Below are 24,460 nucleotides of genomic sequence, written 5' to 3' on the forward strand. Positions count from 1 at the left end.
TCAGAGGAGAAATGGGTGTGGTTTTAAGCTACCTGGTTTGTGGAAATTCATTTCAGTTGCCCAAGCAAACTAACACAAAAGAGATGGTATTTTTTAAGAGTTTTATTTTTGTTTGTTTTTGTCAAAGTTTGCCTTGGGCACCAAACTAAAGAGTGAGAGTATGGGCCGGGCGCACGGTGGCTCACGTCTGTAATCCCAGCACTTTGAGAAGCCGAGGGTGGGTAGATCACCAGAGGTCGAGAGTTTGAGACCAGCCTGACTAACATGCAGAAAACCCATCTCTACTAAAAATACAAAATTAGTAGGGCATGGTGGCACATGCGTGTAATCCCAGCTACTCAGAAGGCTGAGGCACTGAGGCAGGAGAATAGCCTGAACTCGGGAGGTTGTGGTAAGCTGTTATTGCACCATTGCACTTCAGCCTGGGCAACAAGAGCAAAACTCTGTCTCAAAAAAAAAAATGAATAAAGAGAGGATGGACTGGATTGTGCATGCGTGTGTGCACGCACGTGTGCATGTGTGTGTCCATGTGTATGTGTGTGCATCTGTGTGCATGTGTGCATGTGTATAGTTGGGGGGCTTGTTCCCCATTCCTATCATCTGCCTTTTGTCCCCTCCACCCCTCCACGTATGTGTCTTCTTTGCCTCCATCTGTCACCCTCACTAGTCCCCCGTTGGGGATAATGAAAGGCCATTGCCCTTTCTCTCCTTAGGGAAGGTTGGGGTGGGAGAGGAGGGTGGCTGAGAGGACAGGTGGCTGCTGAGGGTTCACGCCATCCCATCTCTAGCGGGTGGCTCACCGGGCTCAGAAGAGGAGGAGGGTGGGGATGTTGGAAACATCCTTCATTTTATTCTTATTATGTGCAGCCATAAAGACCAATACCTTGTATAGGGATAAACAGAGCTTAAACTGGGCCTGCAAAGCCATGGGGTGAGGTGAGAATCAAAGGAAATGAAATTAATATGTTAAAAAAAGGCAAGCAGCTTCCTGGAGAAAGACCCCAGGGCTGTCCTGTGTGAACAGATCTGCCAGCCGAGGGGAATCCATCTCAATAGAAGTTTGCAACAAGATAAATTCTGCATATGATGGCTAATGAATGTCCCTGAGAGCTGAGTAGTAATCACACAGGAAATAAATTCTCTAAAATTAAAAGCGACACTAGTATTGGTGGTGAGGTGGAAGGCTGCGGTGGTGGCAGTCACCTCGTTTAAGATCCTGGGAAGGATTTGTTCTCAGGAAGCCGGTGATAATTTACTGGAGTTTTAATACCTGGCAAGTTCCCAGACTTCTGTGGGTGGAATTTATTTTGGCACAATACGGCCCCTTGGGAGGAAATAGACAGACTCGGAGAGGCCCGACTGTGCCTGGGAAACGGCCTCTGTCACCTGTGTGGTCCCTGGACAGAACCTAGCCAGGCTCTTGAAGGGAATTCCTCTGCTTGTTTCAGTCCCATGCACTGCCCTTCAGCACACAGGCAGTAACACACAGCACACAGGCAGTAACACACAGATATGTCTGCCCATATCTGCATGTGTGCCCGTATCTGCACTTGCCTGACATGTGCAGATACGGGCACACATGCAGATATGGGCAGACATGCAAATATGACCACACATGCAGTTATGGGTGTGTGTGCAGTTGTGGGCACATGTGCAGATGTGGTCACATGTATAGCTGTGGGCACATGAAGATATGTTCCCTGACTGCTCAGGGAAGGTGGAGGTGAAGGCTGGGGCTGAGAGAGCGGGGATTTCCACTTGTGAGGGCCTCTCTGCAGATATGACCACACATGCAGCTAGGATCACACATGCAGCTCTGACCACATGTGCAGGTATGATCACGTGTGCAGATGTGATCATGCATGCAGTTGTGGGCACACACGAAGTCGTGACCAACAGGTGTAGGTATGGACTTACCCCTATGTCTTTAATGTGTGAACTGGATGGAGTGGGCTGCCAGCTCCACCTCCTCGCCAGATCCCCTCCCCACAGTTCGCTCTGCTCGGGGTCAGGGTTTGGAAGCCTGGGGCACTGTAGAGCCTGCCGCCTTTGCCTGTGGGCCTTACGAGCGAGGCCCTCCTGGGAAGGTCTCCCTGGCCAGTTCTGCTGCTCACCTCTGGCTTCTCCCACCTAGGATGCCCCCTGGGGCTGGCCTCATGGAGCGGATCCAGGCTATTGCCCAGAATGTGTCTGACATCGCCGTGAAGGTGGACCAGATCCTGCGACACAGCCTGCTCCTGCACAGCAAGGGTGGGTGCCGGGGGCGGGGTGCCCTCTGCCCCTAGGGGGCCAATGAACTGGGTGCTGGGTGGGCCCTGGAAGGGTGGGACACCTGGGGTGTGGCTGACTTCTGACAGCAGCTCTCCTGGCTCTTTGGGGCCCTAGCTTAGGCTTTCAGCAGGAGGAATGGGGGTTCACTCCCCGCAACCTGGCAGGAGGGCGCAGTGGACAGAGGAGGTCCCTGGAGTCTCAGCCTCTGGGGTCCACAGTTCCAGGAGTTGAGGCTACCTGGGGAAAGGTCGTTGGGTGGCCCCTCCAGTCCCTGTGATGTGGGGATCAGCGAGCTGGCAGCTGCAAACCTGATTTCTGCCTCCTCGGAACACTGGGGATGCTTTCGGGAGGGTGCTGAGGTCTGCCCATCCAGGCAGCTGCTAGGTGGCTGAGCACACTAGCTCCTCACTGCTTCTAAATCCCCCGAGGAGGCTGGGACAGCCCAGGCCTGGGGGTGACCCTGTGGGTGGGTTGTGTGGCTGGTGAGGTGGGAAACTGGCAGTGGGTTGTGTGGGAAGCTGCCTCCCGCACCTAGGCCTCTCTCCCTGGCCTCCTCCCTGGACCCAGGGCTTCAGCAAAGTGACCTCTTCCTGCAGTGTCGGAAGGCCGGCGGGACCAGTGTGAGGCGCCGAGTGACCCCAAGTTCCCTGACTGCTCAGGGAAGGTGGAGGTGAGGCCTGGGGCTAGGGAGCGGGGATGTCCACTAGCGAGGGCCTCTCTTTCCGGCCCTGACCCCTAACCCGAGCACAAGGTGGCAGAGGCCAACTTCAGGGAAACAGCTTCTCTGCTCAGTTCATCACCCATCATCCCAAATCCCCCAGGAGGCGTTGCCCTCAGGGGTCAGTGCTTTTTCTCAGCAAGTGATTAAATCTCCGCGTGTCACCACCAGCAGGTGGATTCCCCCAGAGACTCAGAGGAGGGGCCCTGGCCGCCCTGTCCCCGATCCTCCTGGCCCAGCCGACAGCTGGACAGTGTCTTCCTGCCCTGCCTCTGGGGCCACTGTGGGCTGCATGAAGTCTGTCCCTGTAGGAGCTGTCCACAGCCATGAAGCCAGCTCTCCCTGGTTCTGAACCCCCTAAGGGGTGGGTGGTGGTGCTGCAGACCCCTCCCTGGGTGACTATCTGGGATCACTGCAGGTGGATCCTGCCCTGGCCCCAGCCCTGGCCGCCTTGGAGGCTGTTCCCTGACCTTGACCTCTAGCCCAATCCTGCTCCAGTAACAGGGAGACAGGGACCAAAGGGAGAGGGAGACAGCCAGGCCTCCTGGCTCTTTGCCCCAGAACTTTAAGCCAGCTTTATCTCCCAGGCCCTCCTCTTTCCAGACCTGAGGGCTGGTGGTCTGCCCCTGCCATCTCTGGGGTCCTTCAGGCAGGTCCTGGTTCAGTCTCTTCTCTGCCCTGTTGCATCAGTAGGGCGGGCCTTGTGGTCCCCATCCTGGGGGACCTCAGGGCCACTGGGGGTGCATGTGCAGGGGAGCCCCTGGGGGTCAGTGGGGCTGGCACAGCCCCCTGCCCAGCCTGGCCCTCTCTGCAGTGGATGCGTGCCCGCTGGACCTCTGACCCCTGCTACGCCTTCTTCGGGGTGGACGGCACCGAGTGTTCCTTTCTCATCTACCTCAGTGAGGTCGAGTGGTTCTGCCCCCCACTGCCCTGGAGGAACCAGACGGCTGCCCAGAGGGCATCCAAGCCCCTTCCCAAAGTCCAGGTGGGCCTGGGAGGTGGGTGGGCCAGTGAGGGGCTGGCGTGACTGGACATCCTCAGGGACAGCAGGCAGAAACCGTTGCCCTGGGGTAACGAGACTGAGCAGCTGTGCCAGGTGTGTGGGCAGGTCCCAGCCCACTCTGCTAGGCAGACGGGAGGACAGCCTGCTGGGGCTTGTCTGCTTCCTTTGAGATGCCAGCAAGCTGGGCCTCTTTGTGGGGCAGGTGGGGGCCTGGAGGTTCCCCCTTAATGGACTAGAATAGTAGTAATAGCAGCTGCCACTTATTGAGGGCTTTCTGTGTCTAGACGCTTTATTTGCACTTAAAGCTCTGGCCATTCTTATGTGATCTTATTTGACAGACAATGCATCTAGGGTTTAGAGTTGAATTAATGGGTTCAAGGTGCACGGTTGCTGTGGTGGCCATATCTGTCCCCTGCCATCAGAGTCCTGGCTGTGACCACTACCCTCACTGCCTCCTTGTCGTGGCCGGGATCCTGGGAACTGCTGTGATCAGCTACCTCCCTGGAAGGGCTGGGGTTTGTGGTCAGAGCTGGGCTGGGGAGGGTGTATTGAGAGGGAGGGCAGGAATCCCTGGTTTCAGGGGCCGACGAGCCCCTTAGAAACTGCAGAAGAAGCTGGAGCAGGCCCCAGGCTCATGGGAGGGTTCCAGGCCCTGTCCCCTGGCCGGTCGGAATGATGGTGGCTGCCGGTCGAGAGACAGAGAGAGCTGAGGTCTGGACCCCTCCAGGCAGTTTTCCGAAGCAACCTGTCTCACCTCCTGGACCTGATGGGCAGCGGGAAGGAGTCCCTGATCTTCATGAAGAAGCGGACCAAGAGGCTCACAGCCCAGTGGGTGCTGGCTGCCCAGCGGCTGGCACAGAAGCTGGGAGCTACCTGGAGGGACCAGAAGCAGGTGTGTGGCTCCTGACCCCTCACTTGCAGGAGCTGAGAAACTCAGGGTGCCCGCTTCTTGGGGGGCACAGAATAGGTCTTCAAACAAGCTGCAGTGGGCCTCTGAATTTGATCAGAGGGAGAGAGGGGTGGGGATGGCAGAGTCGGGATAGATGTCTGTGGTGGCGGCCCCTGGCCCTTTTCAAAGTTGGGACAGAATGGCAAGCTCCCAAGGGGTCCTGCATTCTGTGTACATCTGGTTCATGTCAGGCAGAAAAGTCATGGGATTGGCCTGGAAAGTTGGGAATGTTCTGGGGAGCTTTGTTAGCTCATCCTTCCATTGTTCCTTCCCTCTGCCACCTCCTTTCCTCCCTCCCTCCCTCCTTCCCTGCCTCTCTTCCTTCATCCACCCAGTAGATATTTACATGACTCTCACATTCCCCTTTTATTTCTTTCAGAGTCCTTGTCATTTCATGAAATTATCTCTTGTCTGTGTTCACTGTTTTCTACCTCTTCCATCTGGAACATAAGCTCCGTGAGGGCAAGCACGTGACTATCTTGCTTGCCCGTGTCCCCAGTGCCTGGTCTGGTCACTCTGGTGCCAGAAAGCACCTGCTGGGGCCCAGCCTGGAGACCGGGTCTGCTGCCGGCTGGTATCCTGGCTGGTTCCCTGGGGGGCAGGGCTGAGAGCTGCCGATCCTCCCTGCTGACCCTCTGTGTTCCACCAACCCAGATCCTGGTCCACATCGGCTTCCTGACAGAGGAGTCTGGGGATGTGTTCAGCCCTCGGGTCCTGAAGGGCGGGCCGTTGGGGGAGATGGTGCAGTGGGCAGACATTCTGGCTGCGCTCTATGTCCTGGGCCATGGCCTGCGGGTCACAGTCTCCCTGAAGGAGCTGCAGAGGTGAGTGCTGGGGAAAGCCACTGGCATGGAGCGGGCAGGAGGGGATGAAGGGGAACCCTTCCCTGGAAGCTCCTGCTCTGCCTGCACGTCCCACGGTCCTGAGACCCTAGGAGGCCTCCTGGTGTTCTGTGGGACATCACCACTCCTGATCCCCTCCTCCTGCCTGGTCTTGGGGGAGGTAGCAGGGAAGTGTGTTTGCAGAGTACTATCTGGCCAGGGCATGGCTCCTTCTCTGGTGTTTCTGCTCAGGGGCTGGCACATATTAGCTTGTGGAATTGAGCCATGTCTGCACATGGGGTCCCCTCTGTCTGCCATCCTGGGAGATTTGGTTTCTTTTCTGGAACTGGGCTTCCTCTTGGGTCTATTTTAGGATCTGGAGACCAGCAAGATGTGGCAGGTGAGGGGGGTGGTGGGTAGGTGCTACGTGTCCCTTACCCAGTGCTGGACTTTCTGGGTCCCTCGGATGCTGTGGGAGGTGGAAGGACAGTGATTAGAGGCTCCCCTGGGTGCTTGAGAGCAGGAAGGGGTGAGGTGGAGAATGTGGGATGTCAAGGAGGTGAGTGCATGTGTGTGACTGAGTTTATTTTGAACCACTGTTTCTGTGGAATGTAGGAATACAGGAGATTCTTCTCTCTTTATTAATAGTTGTTATATGATACTCGATGCATGCAAAAGTCTATGCAACATATGCTGTGAAACACAAGAGTCAAATCAGCTCCCACGTGTGGCCATCCACTTAGTGTCACCAAGGACTCTGCATCTGCCTGAGAGTGTCCCCCGATCTCTCTGCCTCCTCCCCAGATGAAGCATTAAATTGAACTTTGTGTATATTATTGCTTCTTTTTTTTTTTTGAGATGGAGTTTCGCTGTTGTTACCCAGACTGGAGTGCAATGGCGTGATCTCGGCTCACCGCAACCTCCGCCTTCTGGGTTCAAGCAATTCTCCTGTCTCAGTCTCCCGAGTGGCTGGGACTACAGGCAAACACCACCATGCCCAGCTAATTTTTGTATTTTCCTTAGAGATGGGGTTTCACCTTGTTGACCAGGATGGTCTCGATCTCTTGACCTCGTGATCCACCCGCCTCGGCCTCCCAAAGTGCTGCGATTATAGGTGTGAGCCGCCGCACCCGGCTGCTTTTTTTTTTTTTTTTTTTTAATGGAATTTCTCTCCATTTCAGGCTGGAGTGCAGTGGTATGATCTCGGCTCACTGCAACTTCCACCTCCTGGGTTCAAGTGATTCTCCTGCCTCAGCCTCCTGAGTAGCTGGGATTACAGGTGTGCGCCACCATGCCCAGCTCATTTTTGTATTTTTACTAGAGACAGGGTTTCACCATGTTGGCCAGGCTGGTCTTCAACTCCTAGCCTTAGGTGATCCACCCACCTCGGCCTCCCAAAGTGCTAGAATCACAGGCGTGAGCCACTGCACCTAGCCTGCTTTTTTTCATAAAAAGTGTTTGGTTGTTTTTTTTCTGTGTGTGTTAGTGTATCCATAAACAATTTATGGTTTGCTTTTGTTTTGTTCTGGTTTCAAGCTTTGGGAAAATGGCATCTGCTACACACGGTCTCCAAACTTGCTTCCTTCAAACTCCGTTTCAAAGACTCATCCATGTCCTTGCATGCAGCTTGATTTCATCCATTTTCACTTCTATCTAATATTCCATTGTGTGAATGTGCCATAATTACGTATCAGTTTTTCCTGACTGTGGATATCATTTCCTGTTTCTAAAATGGTTTTGAACGTTGCCCTGGTGGACACTCTTGGACATGTCACGTTGGGTACAGACTTAGAGGCACATAATGATGGGCGCACTCACAAGATGGGTCTTGGCATAGTGAAAATTCAGCTTTATGAGATAATGCTGAATTATCTTCCAAGGTGATTGGTACAGTTCAGAGGCTCACCAGTGCCTGAGTTTCCATGAGGTCATATTCTCACCTATACTTAGGGCCGTTAGACGTTCTGATTGAGGGTGAACGTCAAGCATGGCATGATGATGTCTTGTTACAGTTGCAACTTGCATTTCCTGAAATGTAATGGGCTGAGCATCCTGTCCTGTTTATTTGTGGTTCTTTCATCTTGATGAGATGCTCATTGATATGGGCATCGTATGATATGGGTTATCATTTCCATATTGAGTTGTAAGAGCTCTTTATATATTATGGATGTAAATTCTGTGTGAGTCACATGTGCTAAAAATCTCCTAATTTGTGGCTTGCCTTTTAAATTTCTTTATGGTGTTTTGGCGGGTAAAAGAAGTTGTTAATTTTAATGTAATCAAAGTTATTCATCTTTTTTTTATAGTGATTTTGTGTTTGATACAATTCTCCCTCCTTCCTTCCTTCCTTCCTTCCTTCCTTCCTTCCTTCCTTCCCTCCCTCCCTCCCTCCCTCCCTCCCTCAGGGCCTTGCTCTGTTGTCGAGGCTGGAGTGCAGGGGAACAATCATGGCTCACTGCAGCCTCCACCTCAAGCAACCCTCCCACCTCAGCCTCCTGAGTAGCTGGGATTACAGGTGTGCGCCACCACGCCTGGCTAATTTCTGTATTTTTAGTGGAGACAGAGTTTGACTATGTTGCCTAGGCTGGTCTCCAACTCCTAGGCTCAAGAGATTCACCTGCCTCAGCCTCCCAAAGTGCTAGGATTACAGGCATGAGCCACCATGCTTGGCTTTATTCCTCCCTTTCATTGACTTAAACATTTTTCTATCTGTACGTAACATGTGTACATATTTATGGGGTATGTGTGATATTTTGTTACATGCGTCGAATGTGTAATGATCAAGTCAGGGTACTGGGGTGTCTATCACCTTTAATATTTATTATTTTTATATGTTGGGAACATTTCAAGTCCTTTGAAATCTACAATAATTGTTGTTAACTACAGTCACCCTACTCTGCTATTTTTTCTTTTTTTGGGGGACAGAGTCTTACTCTGTTGCCCAGGCTGGAGTGTAGTGGCACGATCTCGGCTCACTGCAACATCCGCCTCCCAGGTTCAAGCAATTCTCCTGCCTCAGCCTCCTGAGTAGCTGGGACTACAGTCGCATGCCACCATGCCTGGCTAATTTTTGTATTTTTAGTAGAAATGGGGTTTCACTGTATTAGTCAGTCTGGTCTTGAACTCCTGACCTCTGGTGATCCACCTGCCTCGGCCCCCCAAAATGCTGGGATTATAGGCATAAGCCACCACACCTAGCCTCTGCTATCTTTTTCAAAAAATTTTATTTATTTTAAAATAGAGATGGGTTTTCACCATGTTGCCTAGGCTGGTCTCAAACTCCTGGGCTCGAGTAATCTGCCTGCCTCAGCCTCCCAAAGTGCTGAGATTACAGGCATAAGCCACATGTCCAGCCTACTCTGCCATCATAACATAAAACCTATTCCTTCTGTCTAATTATATGTTTGTACTCATTAACCAAACCAACCTCTCTTCATCCCCCCTCCCAACCACATTTGATGAGATTACTCCTCAGGGCCTTCCTTAAAGGCCCCAGAATTGTTTGCATGTGAATCAACTTTTCTTCATTAGCCCATTAACTTATACTCAGGTGGTTTTTCAAGTGGTTTCCTTGTGAGTTCCCGCCAGAGCCTGCCTACTCTCTTGCTGGTCTAATTGGCCTTCTCTCTGCTAATGCTGATGCTCTGTAGCCCAGGAGTGTTGGCGAGCAGAGCATGCTGATGAGAACGGAGCCATGACAATCTCAGGTCACTAGGACCCAGCAAGTGCCAGTCTTGGGCAGCTACTCAGTTTCTGCACTACTTCCCTGAAACTCAGAGTCTGCCAGTAACTCAGGTAGGATGTCCGTGGCTCCTATCAGAGGGAGGATTCTGGACCAGTTATATTGAGTAGTGGAAGAAGGAAGCTGGGTCTGGGTTGTGTTGTGTAGGAGGCCGCTAAATGACCCAGGGCTTGGAAGGTTTTCATTCCCATGGCCTGAAATTCACAGCACTGGAATCATCCTCTTAGGTGAATGCATGTATTTCCAACAGGCTCAGTAAAGATGAGCCTTCCCTTTCTGCTCCCTCAAGGAATGGGAAGGCGTCTCCTGTGCATTCATGACAGCCCAACACCACGTGCATAAAATCATCTTTCCATAAGAAAGGCAGATATCTGATAAGTCCCCTTGAGAGGTGCAAATTGAACTCCATTGCATCTCAGCCCATGCTGGGTTTCTGGTGTCTGAAACCTGAGCTCTTACCTGCCCAGAGCTCTGCTTACCCTGAGCTCTTACCTGCCCAGAGCTCTGCTTACCCTGAGCTCTTACCTGCCCAGAACTCTGCTTACCCTGAGCTCTTACTTGCCCAGAGCTCTGCTTCCTCCTCTGATCTCTCCCCTGGGACCAGCACTGAGCCTTGAAGTCGGCCCAGCTGCCAACACCCATCTCAAGGCCAGGGCAGGGGCAATAGGGTGGCTGCATTTGGGAGGTGCAGAGTGTCTCCAGAAAGGAACAGCACATGTAAGTGAGGATATGGGGCAGAGGCAGGTTGGTGCTAGGGACTGAAGAGGCAGCTGCACAGTCCAGGTTGGGGGCGGGCTCTGGAGCAGGAAGTACCCATCTTGAAACAGCAGGACCTGGAGCTGCAAGGAACCCGGCTGGGAGCTGTCCCTGAGTGTTAGTGCTGAACCCACATAGAGACTCCCAGTGCTGCGAGAGGGAAACAGCATGTCCCTCACGCTGGCTCTCACCCCGGTGACATCTTGTTGTCAGATCTAGCTGTTTGCACTGTGCAGGCCACTTCAGAGCCAAGGTGTGGAGCCCACTTGCCCTCTCACACCCACTGCTGCACATGAAACTGTCCACCCCCGGCTCCCTCTGAACAGAGAGCCTGAAGATGCATCGATGGCTGTCTGTGGAGCAGAAGGCTGCAGAGGCAGCTCACATTTGCAAATTATGAAGAAAGGTGATCTTTCCCTGGCTTGGAAGCTTCCCACAGGGAAGTTAGAAGGGGCAGGGCTGAGGAGGAGGGAGAATAGAAGGGACCTGGGTTGGGGGAAACTAAGGAGATCTTGAGCAACTTGTGAGTGGTACAGCCAGTGATGGTGGCTGACTATGGGCCAGACCTGCCTCAGCAGAGCAGCAAACAAGGGTCTAGTGGCCCTTGATGCATGGTTTGCCAGGGACCCCAGGATGTAGTGGGAAGAGTTCTGGGGTGGGGGCTGTCTGCAGCCTTGCATCTTAGGCTCTGTCACACAGAGTCCCTTGTGAGCTTGGCACATACATGCCTGCACATGTGTGTGTATGCACTCATGCAGTCTCTGCATGCACACACGCATACATGTGCATATCCATCACATGTGTGCATGTATGTGTCGGGATCACTGACACCTCGCCTCACCTCAAGGTTAGATGAAGTCATGTTTACCACAAGCATTCAGCCCAGGTCCTTCCTTCTGACTGTGCAAGATCTGGGGAGAGGTGAGACATCCTTCCCTTACTGCTCCCTCAAGGAATGGGAAGGTGTCTCCTATGCATTCACGACAGCCCAACACCACGCATACAGAATCATCTTTTCATAAGAAAGGCAGATGTCTGACAAGTCTTGAGAGGTGGGAATGAAACTCAATTGTTTTGCATCTCTGCGCATGTGGGTTTCTGCTCTCTCACCTTACCTGGAGCTCTCCTGCCCAGAGCTGTTTCCTCCTCTGGTCTCTCCCCTAGGCCCGGCACTGAGCCTGTGGTCAGCAGAGCTGCCAACACCCATCTTGGGGCCAGAGCAGGGACAATGGGGGTGGCTGCACTTGGGAGGCCCTGAAAGTGAGGCCCTGGTAAAAAGTGACAAGATCAGGAAATGCCCCTCTGCTGCCTTGTCCTTTACTATTCATATGCCCTCAGACATGCACACATAGAGACCCAAATGCACACATATTCAGCCTCTGCACCCTCACATGCACACCCACTCACACACCTGAATCTGCACACACCCCACATATACACATGAAAATGCATGCTCCTGCATGTGCAGACATGGTGAGCCTATACATACACACATGCACACCCGCTTGCACACACATGCTCACACATGCACATCCACACACCACAGAGATTCACTGTCTTCTACCAAGCAAGGCGCCACTTCCTGTCAGGCTCTTGCAGACCTGAAGGTGCTCCAGGGAGAGGGTGCCCCATCTCTGGTTTGCAGTTAAATGGTCAGGCCCCGTGCTGTGCTTAGATGCCATGGCCCTTGTTCCCCTGTGGGGTGTATGTGTGAATTAACCATCTTGCTTAAACAGGGAAGAATGGTGTAAACAGCTCAGCTACCTCAGGGGATCTCCTTAGGAAGGTGATTTCTAAATCTGTTACCAAATACAATTTAAAAACAACTGAAAGAATAAAAATAAAAACAAAACCACCTTCCCCAGGAGAATTCCCCAGTTATGCCTACAAAATTCACAGCCTCTGCTGTGGTTAAAGTACATTCAGGGTGGGGGTTCTTAACCCTGGCTACAGCAAAACCACCCGAAGTGCTTTGGAAACTTACCAGTGTTTGGACCCTGCTCTAGGCATCTCTGACTTTATCCATCTGGGATGGGGGCCCAGGTAACAAGTTTCAGCTCCCGGTGACTCCAATAGGCACCAAAGGCCGAGAAGTGGAAAAACTTGAGGCTGTGGCTTTTCTAAGCCCCTCACCCCGGTACACAGAATGGGTGGTGGTGGGGCTGGGACACTGTGGAATGCATGGCTCCTTCAAAAGGCCTCGCCTGTGTCCCCACTGCAGTCATGGGGCATGGGATTAGGGCCCAGGCTCAGGGCCCTCAAAGAGATGTAGAAAGAATGGAAGGACCCTCTGTACCCCTCAGAACCAAGGATACCCTTGGTTGCCAGAGTGTGGCCTAGTTGGGGCGGGGGTCAGGCCACAGAGGCACCCCGTGGAGGTGGCCCAGATGGTGGGGCCTCTGGCATCCTGCGAAGGGCATTGCGGGGGAGCCTGCTGGCCTGGATTGTCCTTTGTGCCACACCCTTTCTTGGATATACTTTCTTCTTTCTTCCTTTGTAAAGTGGGGGCATTGCATTGGTCCCCATAGTTGGAGGGGTCAGTGGCAGATGTGAGGCCAGGGTGGACGCAGAGCTGTGAGCTACTAAGCACATTCTCTGCCAGGGCCTCTCTGATATGTAGATGCAGGCCTTTCCTCACAGCAGAGATGTCATACAGCTTGAGATGCGGATGAGCCTCCTGAGCTGCGGGGCTTACAGAGCAGGAATGAATGAAATGAATCCCCGGGAGTGAGATGTTGGCAGGGCTGGGGCCTCCCGAGGCTGTTGGGGAGTCTCTGCCCCAGGCTTCTCTCTGGTCTCCTGGTGGTTTCCTGGTGAGGAACTTGGTGGCCCTTGTCCCGTAGCTGCATCTGTACTATCATCTCTGCCTTTGCCTGGTGGCCTCCCTGGGAGTGTGTCTGTGTCCGAATCTCCCCCTCCTATAAGGATCTATTGGATTAGGGTCCACCCTGATGCCCTCATATTAACTCAGTTACCTCTATAAGGACCCCAACTCCAAATAAGGTCATAGCCTGAAGAATTGGGGGTTAGGACATCAATAGGTCAATTTGGGGTTGGGGACACAATGTAAACCCATAATAAGATGCAAGCATTGGAGCCTGGACAGGGCCCTGGGCAGAATTCCCACTGAGTAGCTGAGAGCCCCTCAGGGAGAGGCAGAAGCACCCAGGTCCTTCTCAGAGCTGGGAGCTGTTCTGTGGGAGCAGTGTCAGGTTAATTTGAAAACAGGTCAATAGGACGTGAAGGTAATCTGAATTCCGAGTGTCTTGGCTTGGCTTCAAGGGAGATACAAACGTCTCCCTTGGCTGGCAAAATGACCTGTGTGGGAGGCGGCAGGACAAAGACGCGGCTTGTACATTTGTTATAGTTTATTCACAGATGTTCGCGGCAGATGTCCTGGCCACTGACGGAGCACAGGGCTGGACGGATGAGCCGGCCCCGCTCTGTGCCACGGGTTTCAGTGTTTTAATTAACCAGCTCACTGGAGTGATGTTTCGGGCCAGGGCAGGATCCACATCTGGCTTTGCTGCTGCAAGTTGAGGGAGGTGGCACGAGAGGGCCGTGGGCTCTGTGATGAGATTGCAGCCAGGCAATGTCAGCGGTCCCCGCCCATGCCCCCGAAGTGGCGGAGGGAAGGGGATATCAGACCCCGGCGCCCGCCCAGCTGCTGCTTCCTGAGACAACCTGGTATGTGCGCAGGTCCAGGGTGGGCGTCTGAAAGTTAAGCTTTTCCCTTCCTGCTTTCCCAGAATCAGCTGTGCTCATCAATTTTATTTGCATAATTTCAAGCATCATTAATAGTACATGGCATGAGGAAAAATTACTGAGCTCTTCCTCCATCCATGAGTGAAATTGGGTTTAGTAGAAAATTAGTTGACTTAACTGGCAAATGATGAAAGCTTGAGAGGAGAATGTTTAAATAAGGAGGACTAGGAGAGACCGCAGCCAGGCTGGAGAGCCGCCTCCTGCTGGGGCCTGGTGCCCCAGGGAAGGCTGGGGAGGGTCCCCAGAGAATGACGAAGGTGGGGACGAAGGTGCTTCCTCCTGCACAGTCCACTTGACTGTGGCAGGTCTTAGATCTGGATATGACTGGCACAGACTGGTCTGAACCAATGCAAACTGGGCCCAGCTGCTGGAGACCAGCTTGAAGTCACCAGAACCAGCTGAGCTGGGCAGCTCAAACCAGCTCCAGTGGGAGGATGCTGCCCTCCTCTGAGGGGGCAGGAGAAAAGCACTGGGTTTGGGGCACACACGTTGAAACAGAGGTGCCCCATGGAGGCCACTGGGTGGCAGGCCCAGGGGAGCTGTGGCATGGAGTCAGTCTTGGCCGTCCAGAGTAGTTCAACACAGTGTGGATGAAGTTGCCAAGGGAAGGGAAAACAGGCTTGAGGGCACAGACTTGGGAAATCTCAGCACAGAAAGGCGTCTTACAGGCAAGGAGACTGAGAAGGAGTAGCCAAGAGCAGGCCAGATGTGTAGTCACGGGTGCCCCTGAGAAGATGCTTCTAGAAGGATGGTGTGGCCAACAATACATGGCTCATTGAAAAGCCGAGTAAGAAGGAGACTGAAAATGTCCAAAGAATTTGGTCACATGGGGCTGCATGGGGCAGCTCCTCCTGTAATCCCAGCATGGCGGGAGGCCGTGGCGGGAGGGGTTTGAGACCAGCCTGGGCAAGATAGTGAGACCTGGTCTTAACCAAAAGCAAGAAAACTCGCTGAGTGTGCCTGTGGTCCCAGCTACTCAGGCGACTGAGGCAGGAGCATCACTTGAGCCTGGGATTTCGAGGCTGCAGTCAGCCATGACTGTGCTAATGTGCTCCAGCCTGGGTGTCAAAGTAAGACTCTGACTCAAAAAAAAAAGAAGAAAGAAAGAAGGAAGGAAAGAAAAAGAGGGACGAAGGGAGAAAGAAAGAGAAGAAGGAAAGAAAGAAAGAAAGAGAAAGGAAAGAAAGAAAGAAAGAGAAAGGAAAGAAAGAAAGAAAGAAAGAAAGAGAAAGGAAAGAAAGAAAGAAAGAGAGAGAAAGAAAGAGAATTTCGCCACATAGATGTCACTGCCGACCCTGGAAAGAGCATTGTGGTACAGTCGTTGGGAGGAAGGTCCTGACCCAGTGAGCTGTGGGAGTGTGGAAGGAGTGGGGAGGACACAGTGGTGGTGAGTGTCTGCACTTCTCCAAGGAGCTTGACCAGGAGTTGGGAGGGGAGAGAGAGAGCACAGGAGCGGGGGTTAGAGAATCGCAGACAGGTGCGCCAGCTCCTGGGGGGACTAGTTAAAGGACCACATCCTGGGGGCTATAAACTGCACAAATGTGTCCTCTCACAGTCCTGGAGGCTGGAAATCTGAAATCAAGGCTCCCTCCGAAGATGCTGGGGAGAGTCCGGCCCAAGCCGCTACCTGTCTTCTGGGAGCTGGTGTTCCTGGAGAGGTAGATGGTGTTCTCCCTGCGTCCACATCTCTTCCTCCCTCCGCACATGTCTGTGTCCACATTTCTTCTTCTTCCTCCTTCTTCTTCCTCTTTCTTCCTCTTCTCCTTTTTGCGACACTGTCTTGTTCTGTTACCCAGGCTGGAGTGCAGTGGCACAATCTCTACTCACTGCAACGTCCGCCTCCTGGGTTCAAGTGATTCTCCCACCTCAGCCTCCCATGTAGCTGGGACTACAGGCATGCACCACCACGCCCAGCTCATTTTTGTATTTTTAGTAGAGACGGGGTTTCGCCATGTTGGCCAGGCTGGTCTCGAACTCCTGACCTCAGGTGATCCACCCACCTTAGCCTCCCAAAGAGCTGGTTTTACAGGTGTGAGCCACTGTGCCTGGCCACATTTCTTCTTATAAAGGACACCAGTCATATTGGATTAAGGCCCACACTAGTGCCCTCATCTGAACTTGATGACCTCTGCAAACACTCTATTTCCAAATAGGGTCACAGTCACGGGCAAGGGGGTTAGGACTTCACTTGCCTTTGGTGGGGGGCGGGTCACAGTTCAGCCCATGATGAAAGGTGTGCTTGTTTATTTTTCAAAGTAAGAGAGTGCACTGGTGTTTAAATGCGGATGTGAAGGGGCCAGAACAGTAGGGAGGGTGCAGACACAGGAGGGAGAGAGCATCGCTGGCTACGGCTCCAGGGGAGGGTCCCAGGAGGAGGGACAGGGACAGCTCCTCTGCCCTGAGAGGAGGGAAGGAGAAGAGACCAGGGTATGCTATAAATTCTTGGGGTGGGGAGGGGGGAGCGGGGTTGGGGACAGGCACTCTCCTCTGATGCTTTCTATTTTATCTTTGATTTGGGAGGGGAGAACATTTGCCACAAGTCAAGTCAGAGCATTGCCACAAGTCAGCGGGAGACTCGAGGAGAGCGGGAGACAAGACTGAAAAACAACCCTCAGGCTCCACCAGGGTTGTAACATGTTATTCCTCAAGACAAAAAGGATTTCAAGCAAATATGGCCAAATGTTAAGGCTTGACAAGGCTGGGAAGTGGGAGCATTGGAGCATTATATTATTTTCTATACTTTTCTGGATGCTCGAAATATTTTATAACTTGCAAGCACACAGCTTAGACAAAGGATGGGAAGAACCGCGCGTCGACACCTAGACTTGTTGTGAACGGTGGCTCTCCTGCATCCTCTTCCCCGTTCCAAGAGGAGGCACGAGAGGCCAGTGATGACGTGACAAAAAATCCCCTGGCCCCTCTCAGGTCTCCGTTTTCCTTCGCCTTCCTTCAGTTTCAAAGAGGCATTTTCATCTGGCTGAGCAGGGAGTGAGTGCAGGAACCACACATCCCAGCTGAGACACTGGCAGCTGGACACCCAACCCAAAGGTGGTCAGAACCTTTCCCCGGGAAATTCAGACCTGGGTGGCAGGAGACCTGGACAGCAGGCAAGGAGACAGAGAGGGAGCAGGCGCCGGCATGCTGCTGTGCTGGGGTCGCGTTCAGTGCAGCCAGAGGTCATGGAAAGTTGGGGACAGAGAGGGAGCAGGCGTGGGCATGCTGACTGTGGTGGGGTCATGTTCAGTGCCGCCAGAGGTCATGGAAGGTTGGGGACAGAGAGGGAGCAGGCGTGGGCATGCTGACTGTGGTGGGGTCATGTTCAGTGCGGCCAGAGGTCATGGAAAGTTGGGGACAGAGAGGGAGCAGGTGTGGGCATGCTGACTGTGGTGGGGTCATGTTCAGTGCAGCCAGAGGTCATGGAAGGTTGGGGACAGAGAGGGAGCAGGCGTGGGCATGCTGACTGTGGTGGGGTCATGTTCAGTGCCGCCAGAGGTCATGGAAGGTCGGGGGCTTCTGCTGCTGGGGTCCGGGCTGCCCTGATCCCTGCCCTTCATCCCTCCTCGGGATCCAGGAGAGCCCCTTCTTGCAAGGGCCTCCTCTCCCCTCACTTTCCATGCTGGCTGGTGCCACAGGGAGTCTGTTTCTTGCAAGTCAACGCCCCCAACCAGGTCTGACATTGACAATAAGCAGGACTAGTGGAGGCAGTGCCATGTCGCCTTTCCCAGCTCTGGCCCGGCCCGTGTTGGGAGGGCTGCAAGGGAACACTCATGGGAAGGACGGCGCTGGCTCTCATGAGAGGTCCATGCAACCCAAGTGGAGTGCGGAGAACCTGGGGAGATAAGAAATGAGGAAGGCCGGGCCCTCTGCTCATACCTGTAACCCCAGCACTTTGGGAGGCTGGGATTACAGGTGGATCCCTTGAGCCTAGGAGTTCAAGACCCACCTGGGCAAGTGAAACCTCATCTTTACAAGAAAAAATTCAAAAGAGAAACAAAGGAGGAGAAGGGCTGGCGTCTGAGTGCTCTTGAAGGAGGCAGGATTCATCCGGGGGAGGAGGCACCAGGGCCTCTGTGAATCTCAGGGGAAGGAAGACGGGGCCAGTGTCCTCCCTCCACCAACGACAGACCGAGAGAGCATCTTGTCAGATGGGGGCTGGAGAGGAGGAAGGTGGCAGTGGGCAGGCTTTGGGAACTGTCTGTCAGGAAGACTGGGAGGAGCCACCCACAGGAAGGGTCAAACTCAAGTGCTCCCACCCCTTGGAAACGGGGATCAGGGCTGGTCTGGGCCTTTTTACTCTGGGTGAAGCAGGCAGAAGCATAGGATGCTACGGATAACCCCCCAGGGCTCCTCCCGACTGCAGGGTCAGGTTTGAGTCAGCCTAGTGACTCCGAGTCCAGTGCCAGGTGGGAGGTTGCACTATGACTCAGGGGCCAATTAAATGCCTCCAGTCCGGGTTTAGTGCAAGGATTTCGCACACCAGCCATCATTGCAAGTACACTGAGCACACACGGGCGAGTGGCCCAGGAGTCGAATGCGCTGACTGACGAGCCAGGCACGTCCGGAAGTCCCTCGAAGTCAGTTCCTTTGCCATGTCTCTGGCCTCCGCAGGGCCATCCATGGTCATTTCTCAGCTGCCTCTGGCTTTACCTTCCTGTTGGGTCTTGGGGGTGCCTTCCCACAGCAGGCGTCATCCTGTCACCCCCATCCAGCATACATCTGTTTATCACAGCAGGCGTCATCCTGTCACCCCCATCCAGCATACATCTGTTTATCACTTTGAAGGGTCAGCAGTTTCACTGTGGGCTGAGTCACTTGTCATAAGTAACTCCATTTAGAGGTATTTAGGAATGTGTAAACACTATGCTATATCACCGCCTGCCCCTCAAACCAGAGTGGCTGTGGTCACAGGAATACATTTTCCTGGGAGCCAGACTGCTTTTTCCTCAGCAGCTCTGGAGCGGAGCCGGGGCCCTCGGTATCGATATCCAAATCCAGGACACAGCGGCTGCATCTTAGCTTTTGGCCCTCACCTCCCACAGGGATCGCATTAGTGGGATTGACAGCAGATTCTTACCCCAAGGCCCCTGCACAGGTTGGTTCTCAGCAAAGGCTGGTGGAACCGGGTAGAGTAGCAAGAGCTGCTGGCACACAAGAATCACCGGAGGAACTGAAAATAATCCCCGACGCCCAGGCCCCAACCTAGGACAAATAGAGGGACCCTCGGGGTGGCCTGGGCACCGGGAGCTAAAGCCTGGATGAGAAGACCTGGGTTCAGGCTCAGCATTTACAGGCATTTGTTGTATAAACTGAGGCCTGTCTGTAAGGAAGAGGACTGGGAATGGCCAGAGGGCCGAATTCCCGTGCCCGTTCCTCTTCCCAAAGCCGGGCGGGCAGCTTCCACCAGCTCTCCTGGGAGCGCGGCCCTATTCTTAGCCCCGAATTTGCTTACTTTTTAATTCATTTTAATTTGTTTTTTTTTGAGACGGAGTTTCACTCTTGTTACCCAGGCTGGAGTGCAATGGCGCAATCTCGGCTCACCACAACCTCCGCCTCCGGGGTTCAGGCAATTCTCCTGCCTCAGCCTCCTGAGTAGCTGGGATTACAGGCACCATGCCCAGCTAATTTTTTTTTTTTTTGTATTTTTAGTAGAGACTGGGTTTCACCATGTTCACCAGGATGGTCTGGATCTCTTGACCTCGTGATCCACCCGCCTCAGTCTCCCAAAGGAGTTTGCTTACTAGGAAGGAAAGCCAGGGGAGAAAGTGCCAGCTTTGGATGCCAGCCCCACATTGGGTTTGCAGTGTCGAGGATACACTGTTTCCTTTTCAGAGGCCCCCCGCCCAACGCCTTGCACCCCATCCCCTGCCCCCATGCTTTTTGGTGGTTTCAGCTAAGGAGCATCCGGACTGTGCCCCCATCTGCCTTTTCCTCTGAGCCACGGACCCTGAGGGGGCTTGGCAGTTCTCAGCTGTGGCCCTGAACCCCTGAAGGCACAGGGTATGTGCTGGGGAGGTTCAAGGGCATTTGCCTTTTCAGGAGGTGAGAGCTGAGGGCAGGCCCACCCCAATGGCTCCATAAAGCAACTCTGGGCTGCTTCTAAGGGTACAGGGAGGTCAGTCCATCCTGGAGAGGAAGAAAATGCTATAGGATGGTGTAATTCTTTAGGAACCCCTGCTTCCTAAAGAAGCTCATTAGATGCCAGTTCAGCCTCTGGGCTTCTTTCTGCCCCCTGGCACTCTAGGGACCCGACAGTATCCTGCTCTGGTAATGGGCCATCGTGGGGTGGGGGGCTGCCCATGATGCTCAGGAAACAGGCACTAGTCAGGCTTGGAGGATTTCAGGGCTCTGGGGAGACAGAAGGTCCCAGGCTGCCCTGACTGTGTGTTCCCCTTGAGAGGCACCCAGCGAGGTTGTGGATCCTGCCTGCACTTCAGCTCCTGGAGCCAAAGATCTCTGAACACTTTGCAAGGATTCTTTTTAATTAGGTCCCTCCCACACAGAGAAGAGAAAGAGAATAGTTTGTTCCAGAATGTGAGCACTACCTGGAGAGATTATTTCTAGCCACAGACCAAAGGCACAGAGAGAAATAAAACCGGAGAATTTTTAGCTTAGAGGAGACCGTGGAGATTCGCCCGAGCACGTGTCCCACATGTGGAGGCGGACACCAGAGTGATGTGGTGGCTTTCGCAAGGCTACCCAGCAAATGCCTGCTGGAGCTCCTGCCCAGGAATATCTTTCATTGCCCCAGAATCCAGCATTTGAATTCCTAGCCAAGGGTTTCTTCTGTTGAGTGAAGGTTTATTTTTCTCCTCCCTCAGCCCATCTCCCTGTCCTCCTCTTTGATCTTTTAGCAAAGGGTGCCTGAGCCAGTCCTTCCCTGAGTATTTACTAAGCCCCTATGTTGTTGGTGGCCAGCTGGGAGTCCCAGGCAGGTGGGGTACGTGACAGCTGGAGAAGATGGGGCCTCAGCCCCACTGGGAGGCAGAGTGCTTGGCACAGGAGCCAGGAATGCGGATGGGTTGACTTTTAAAAATTATTTTTAAATGATTCTTATTTTTAAGACTGGGTCTCACTCACTCTGTTGCCCAGACTAGAATGCAATGGTGTGATCACGGCTCATTACAGCCTCGAACATCCCGGGTTCAAACGATTCTCCCACCCCAGCCTCCTGAGTAGCTGGGATGACAGGTGCATGCTAGCACGCCTGGCTAATTTTTTGTATTTTTGGTAGAGAAGGAGTTTTTCCATGTCGTCCAGGCTGGTCTCAAACTGCTGGACTCAAAGCAGTCCTCCCATCTAGGCCACCCAAAGTGCTGGGATGTGAGGCGTGAGCCACTGTGCTGGGCTGGCTTTTTACAAAATCATAGTAAGATGCACATAACGTAAAATGTGCTGCCGTAACCACTTTTAAGTACACAGTTCAGTGGCAAAGCACATTCACATGATTGTGCAACCATCACTGCCATCCACCTCCAGATCTCTTCCTGCAAAACTGAAGCTCTGTACCCATGAAACACTAATTATCTATTCCTTCCTCCTGGGAGAGGGTAGCTTTTCTGGATGGATTAATTTGTGCACAGTGCAAGGGCCTACTCTAACCAGGCGACCTGCAGAAATGCTCCATCCCCTGGACCACCCTACCCCTACCCTTTCATCTTGGGATTTAGACTCCTATTCTCCTGGCCTGGGGACACTCAGTAATACATTCTAACCAGCCAGTTTGGCAGTTCCACGCAATCTTCCCCGTCCTTCCCAAGCACTGGCTACTGGCTGTGGGCAGACAGAGGGGTACACAGCAGATACGTTTCAAGTTCCTTCTGCCCCTGAGGCCCTCCCCCAGCACCCCCCCATCTGTGGGGTCTGCCAAACCATCCTCTGGACCCAGCCCTGGACTGAGAGTCCAAGAGGAATGAGGACTTGGCCTCAGAGGTACAGAAGCATCTGGACAGGAAGGAGTGTTTTGTGGACTCAGTAGGAGAGGTGGAAATGTACAGCCCAGCCTCCCGGGCACATTTAGTTGAAGGTTGTCAGGGGACAGCGTTTTCAATTCATGTCACTGCTCCAGCCAATCACTTAGCGTAAAATTGCCCATAAAAGTAAACTTAAATTACAAGTGATAAAACTACAGCCTCCTCTCCCCGCAGCTGACCTCTCTGCTCTCCATGGGGCAAAGCCCAGGTTTCTTCTGACAACAGTGAGGAGGCTGCTGCAGACACCTCCAGGGACGTCCCACCCTTCAGTGGAAAATCCTTGTTTTCCAGGGCTGGGGACAGGTGGGCTTCTCCTTAACTCCTCCTGGTAAGGGATGCTACTGCTGCTGAGCCAATTTGTCTCCCTCCTCTCCTTCCCACTGTGATGTCCTTTGAGCCGTGTGGAGGGCCACTGGGTTCAGGTCCAGACCTGTAGGCCAGTCACCAAGGCACCTTCACCCTTGAGTCCCTCACTCACCCACCTTCTCTCTCCAGAGAGGCTTTTCTTGGCTAGCTGTTAAACATTTAAACCAATTCCTCCTGAGGGGCTCATCTCATTTACCACTTTATGTATTCCTTCATGAGCACAGCACACCTTAATTGGGTCAGGTCCTGTCCCTGGTCCTGATTTTTTTTTTTTTTTTTTTTTAGATAGAGTCTCACTTTCTTGCCAGGACTGGAGTGCAGTGGTGTGATCTTGGCTCACTGCAACCTCCACCTCCTGGGTTCAAGCAATTCTCCTGCCTTAGCCTCCTGAGTAACTGGGATTACAGGCACGCACCACCACACCTGGCTAATTTTTGTATTTTTAGTAGAGATGTTTTCACCATCTTGGCCAGGCTGGTCTTGAACTCCTGACATCGTGATCCACCCGCCTCGGTCTCCCAAAGTTCTGGGATGACAGGCATGAACCACCATGTCCAGCTCTGGTCCTGAATTTTAAAGAAGACCTGACCCTGCCCTCAAAGGGGCCTCCAGGTGGGAAGAGGTGACTTGGGACATTCACTGGGTATGTCCCAGGTGTGGAGGGAACATAGCGGGAGGGGTGTCTCAGGCAAGGCTTCCTGGAGGAGGTGATGTTTGAGTTAAGCGTGTGGAGGTGAGAAGAGTCTTCTAGGCCCAGGAAACAGTTTCTGTGAAGGCAGGGCACCGTCGCAAGAGAACCTGGGTCAGATCAGAGGGGAGGGTTTGGCCGGGACCACTTTGGCCTCACGTGTGGCGGGTACAGGAAGTGTCTGGTCTCACTTAGCGGCGTGCAGGCGCCAGCCACTGTCTTGCTGTAGATTCCTTCTCCCCCACCCCTCTGCATTCCTCCTTTTGTTCTGGTTTAGTCAAGACTTTGACTTCATTGAGCAGGGGTGTGTACAGGGGATGCCACTGCCCAGAAAGGTGCCCTGCTCCTGCCCAGCTCTGGATCTGGGTGCCAAAGTTTAGGGTTGGTGCTTCATGGGGTGAGGCCTAACTGCCCATGTGGTCCCTGCACAAGGCGGGACTCAGCGGGGGTCCACCTTCTGCCCACTCCCCCGCTCCCTCCATGCACACCCAGTGAGCCTGTGCTGGAGAGGCTGCTGCAGACCCTGAGGGGCACGGGTTGTGGCACAGGGGCTGCAGCAGTTGCTCCCACAGGGGTTAGGTGGGGAAGCGCCCTCGAAGTCCTGGCAGTGGGAAGCCTCGGAAAGACCCCGGGGAGACGTGACCAAGTTTTCACTGTAGAAAGACTCTGATCCCAGCTCTGCTCCTTCCTGGCTGTGTGACCTTGGATAAGTTACTCAGCCTCTCTGTTTCCTAATCTATAAAGATGGGAACAGGATGAGAATGGGTCTGATCTGGTAGGGTAGTTGCCAAGATGAAAGGAGTTGATGAATTAATAAGTTGAAAGCACATAAAATGATACCTGTGTCCAAAATGGTAGCCTTGAAGATGGTGAGGATGATGGATTCACCTTAGAACAGCAGCATGGAGGTCTCCCAGGAGAGGGCTGTGATGTGCTATAACCCCTCCGTTCCTCTCAGTGGCCCTGGTGTCTGGGGCTAGGGTCAGGTTGTGGTCAGTGATGGGGTGACAAAAGGAAGCTCCCGGGACAGAGAGAGAAGATGCTGCCTAGAGACAACCCGAGGTCCATAGGGAAGGCAGCCAGCTTCCTAGCGCAGGTAGTGGCTTCTAGACCCACCTATGGTTTGTATTCTCAGGATTGTCTTGATTTTATTAGACCCAGATTCCATGTGGGAGGAGCAGCCACCCCCATCCTGGTTTCTGCAAGGAAGGGGATAGAGGGAGCATCTTTGTGTCCTTTTGTGTGTGGTTCTCAATTGGGTCGGGGAGGTGAGGAAGAGAGGACTTCTGGAGCCCCAGGGCAAAAAAGCGAAGCTTCTTTCTGGGGCATCAGTTTTACTGGAGGCATTTTGGGAGTGAGAAAGTCCATGCTTCAAAGAAAACAACGGGGTAGAATGCAGAATTTGTTGGAC

The 24,460-nt window shown here is 53.3% G+C and overlaps 1 protein-coding gene across 7 annotated transcripts in view; it reads left to right on the forward strand.

Moving 5' to 3' along the window:
• Positions 1-24,460, forward strand: part of MGAT5B (alpha-1,6-mannosylglycoprotein 6-beta-N-acetylglucosaminyltransferase B) — an 86,221-nt gene that overhangs the window by 34,243 nt on the left and 27,518 nt on the right. For all 7 annotated transcript variants that reach the window (XM_054256531.2, XM_054256528.2, XM_078374740.1 and 4 more), the window contains 5 exons: positions 2,135-2,250; positions 2,868-2,941; positions 3,804-3,974; positions 4,720-4,884; positions 5,596-5,765. In XM_054256531.2, coding sequence (XP_054112506.1) covers positions 2,135-2,250; positions 2,868-2,941; positions 3,804-3,974; positions 4,720-4,884; positions 5,596-5,765 — 696 coding nt within the window. The remainder of the gene's footprint in view (positions 1-2,134; positions 2,251-2,867; positions 2,942-3,803; positions 3,975-4,719; positions 4,885-5,595; positions 5,766-24,460) is intronic.

Source organism: Callithrix jacchus, chromosome 5 (assembly GCF_049354715.1).
Source record: "Callithrix jacchus isolate 240 chromosome 5, calJac240_pri, whole genome shotgun sequence".
Taxonomy (NCBI): Eukaryota; Metazoa; Chordata; class Mammalia; order Primates; family Cebidae; genus Callithrix; species Callithrix jacchus.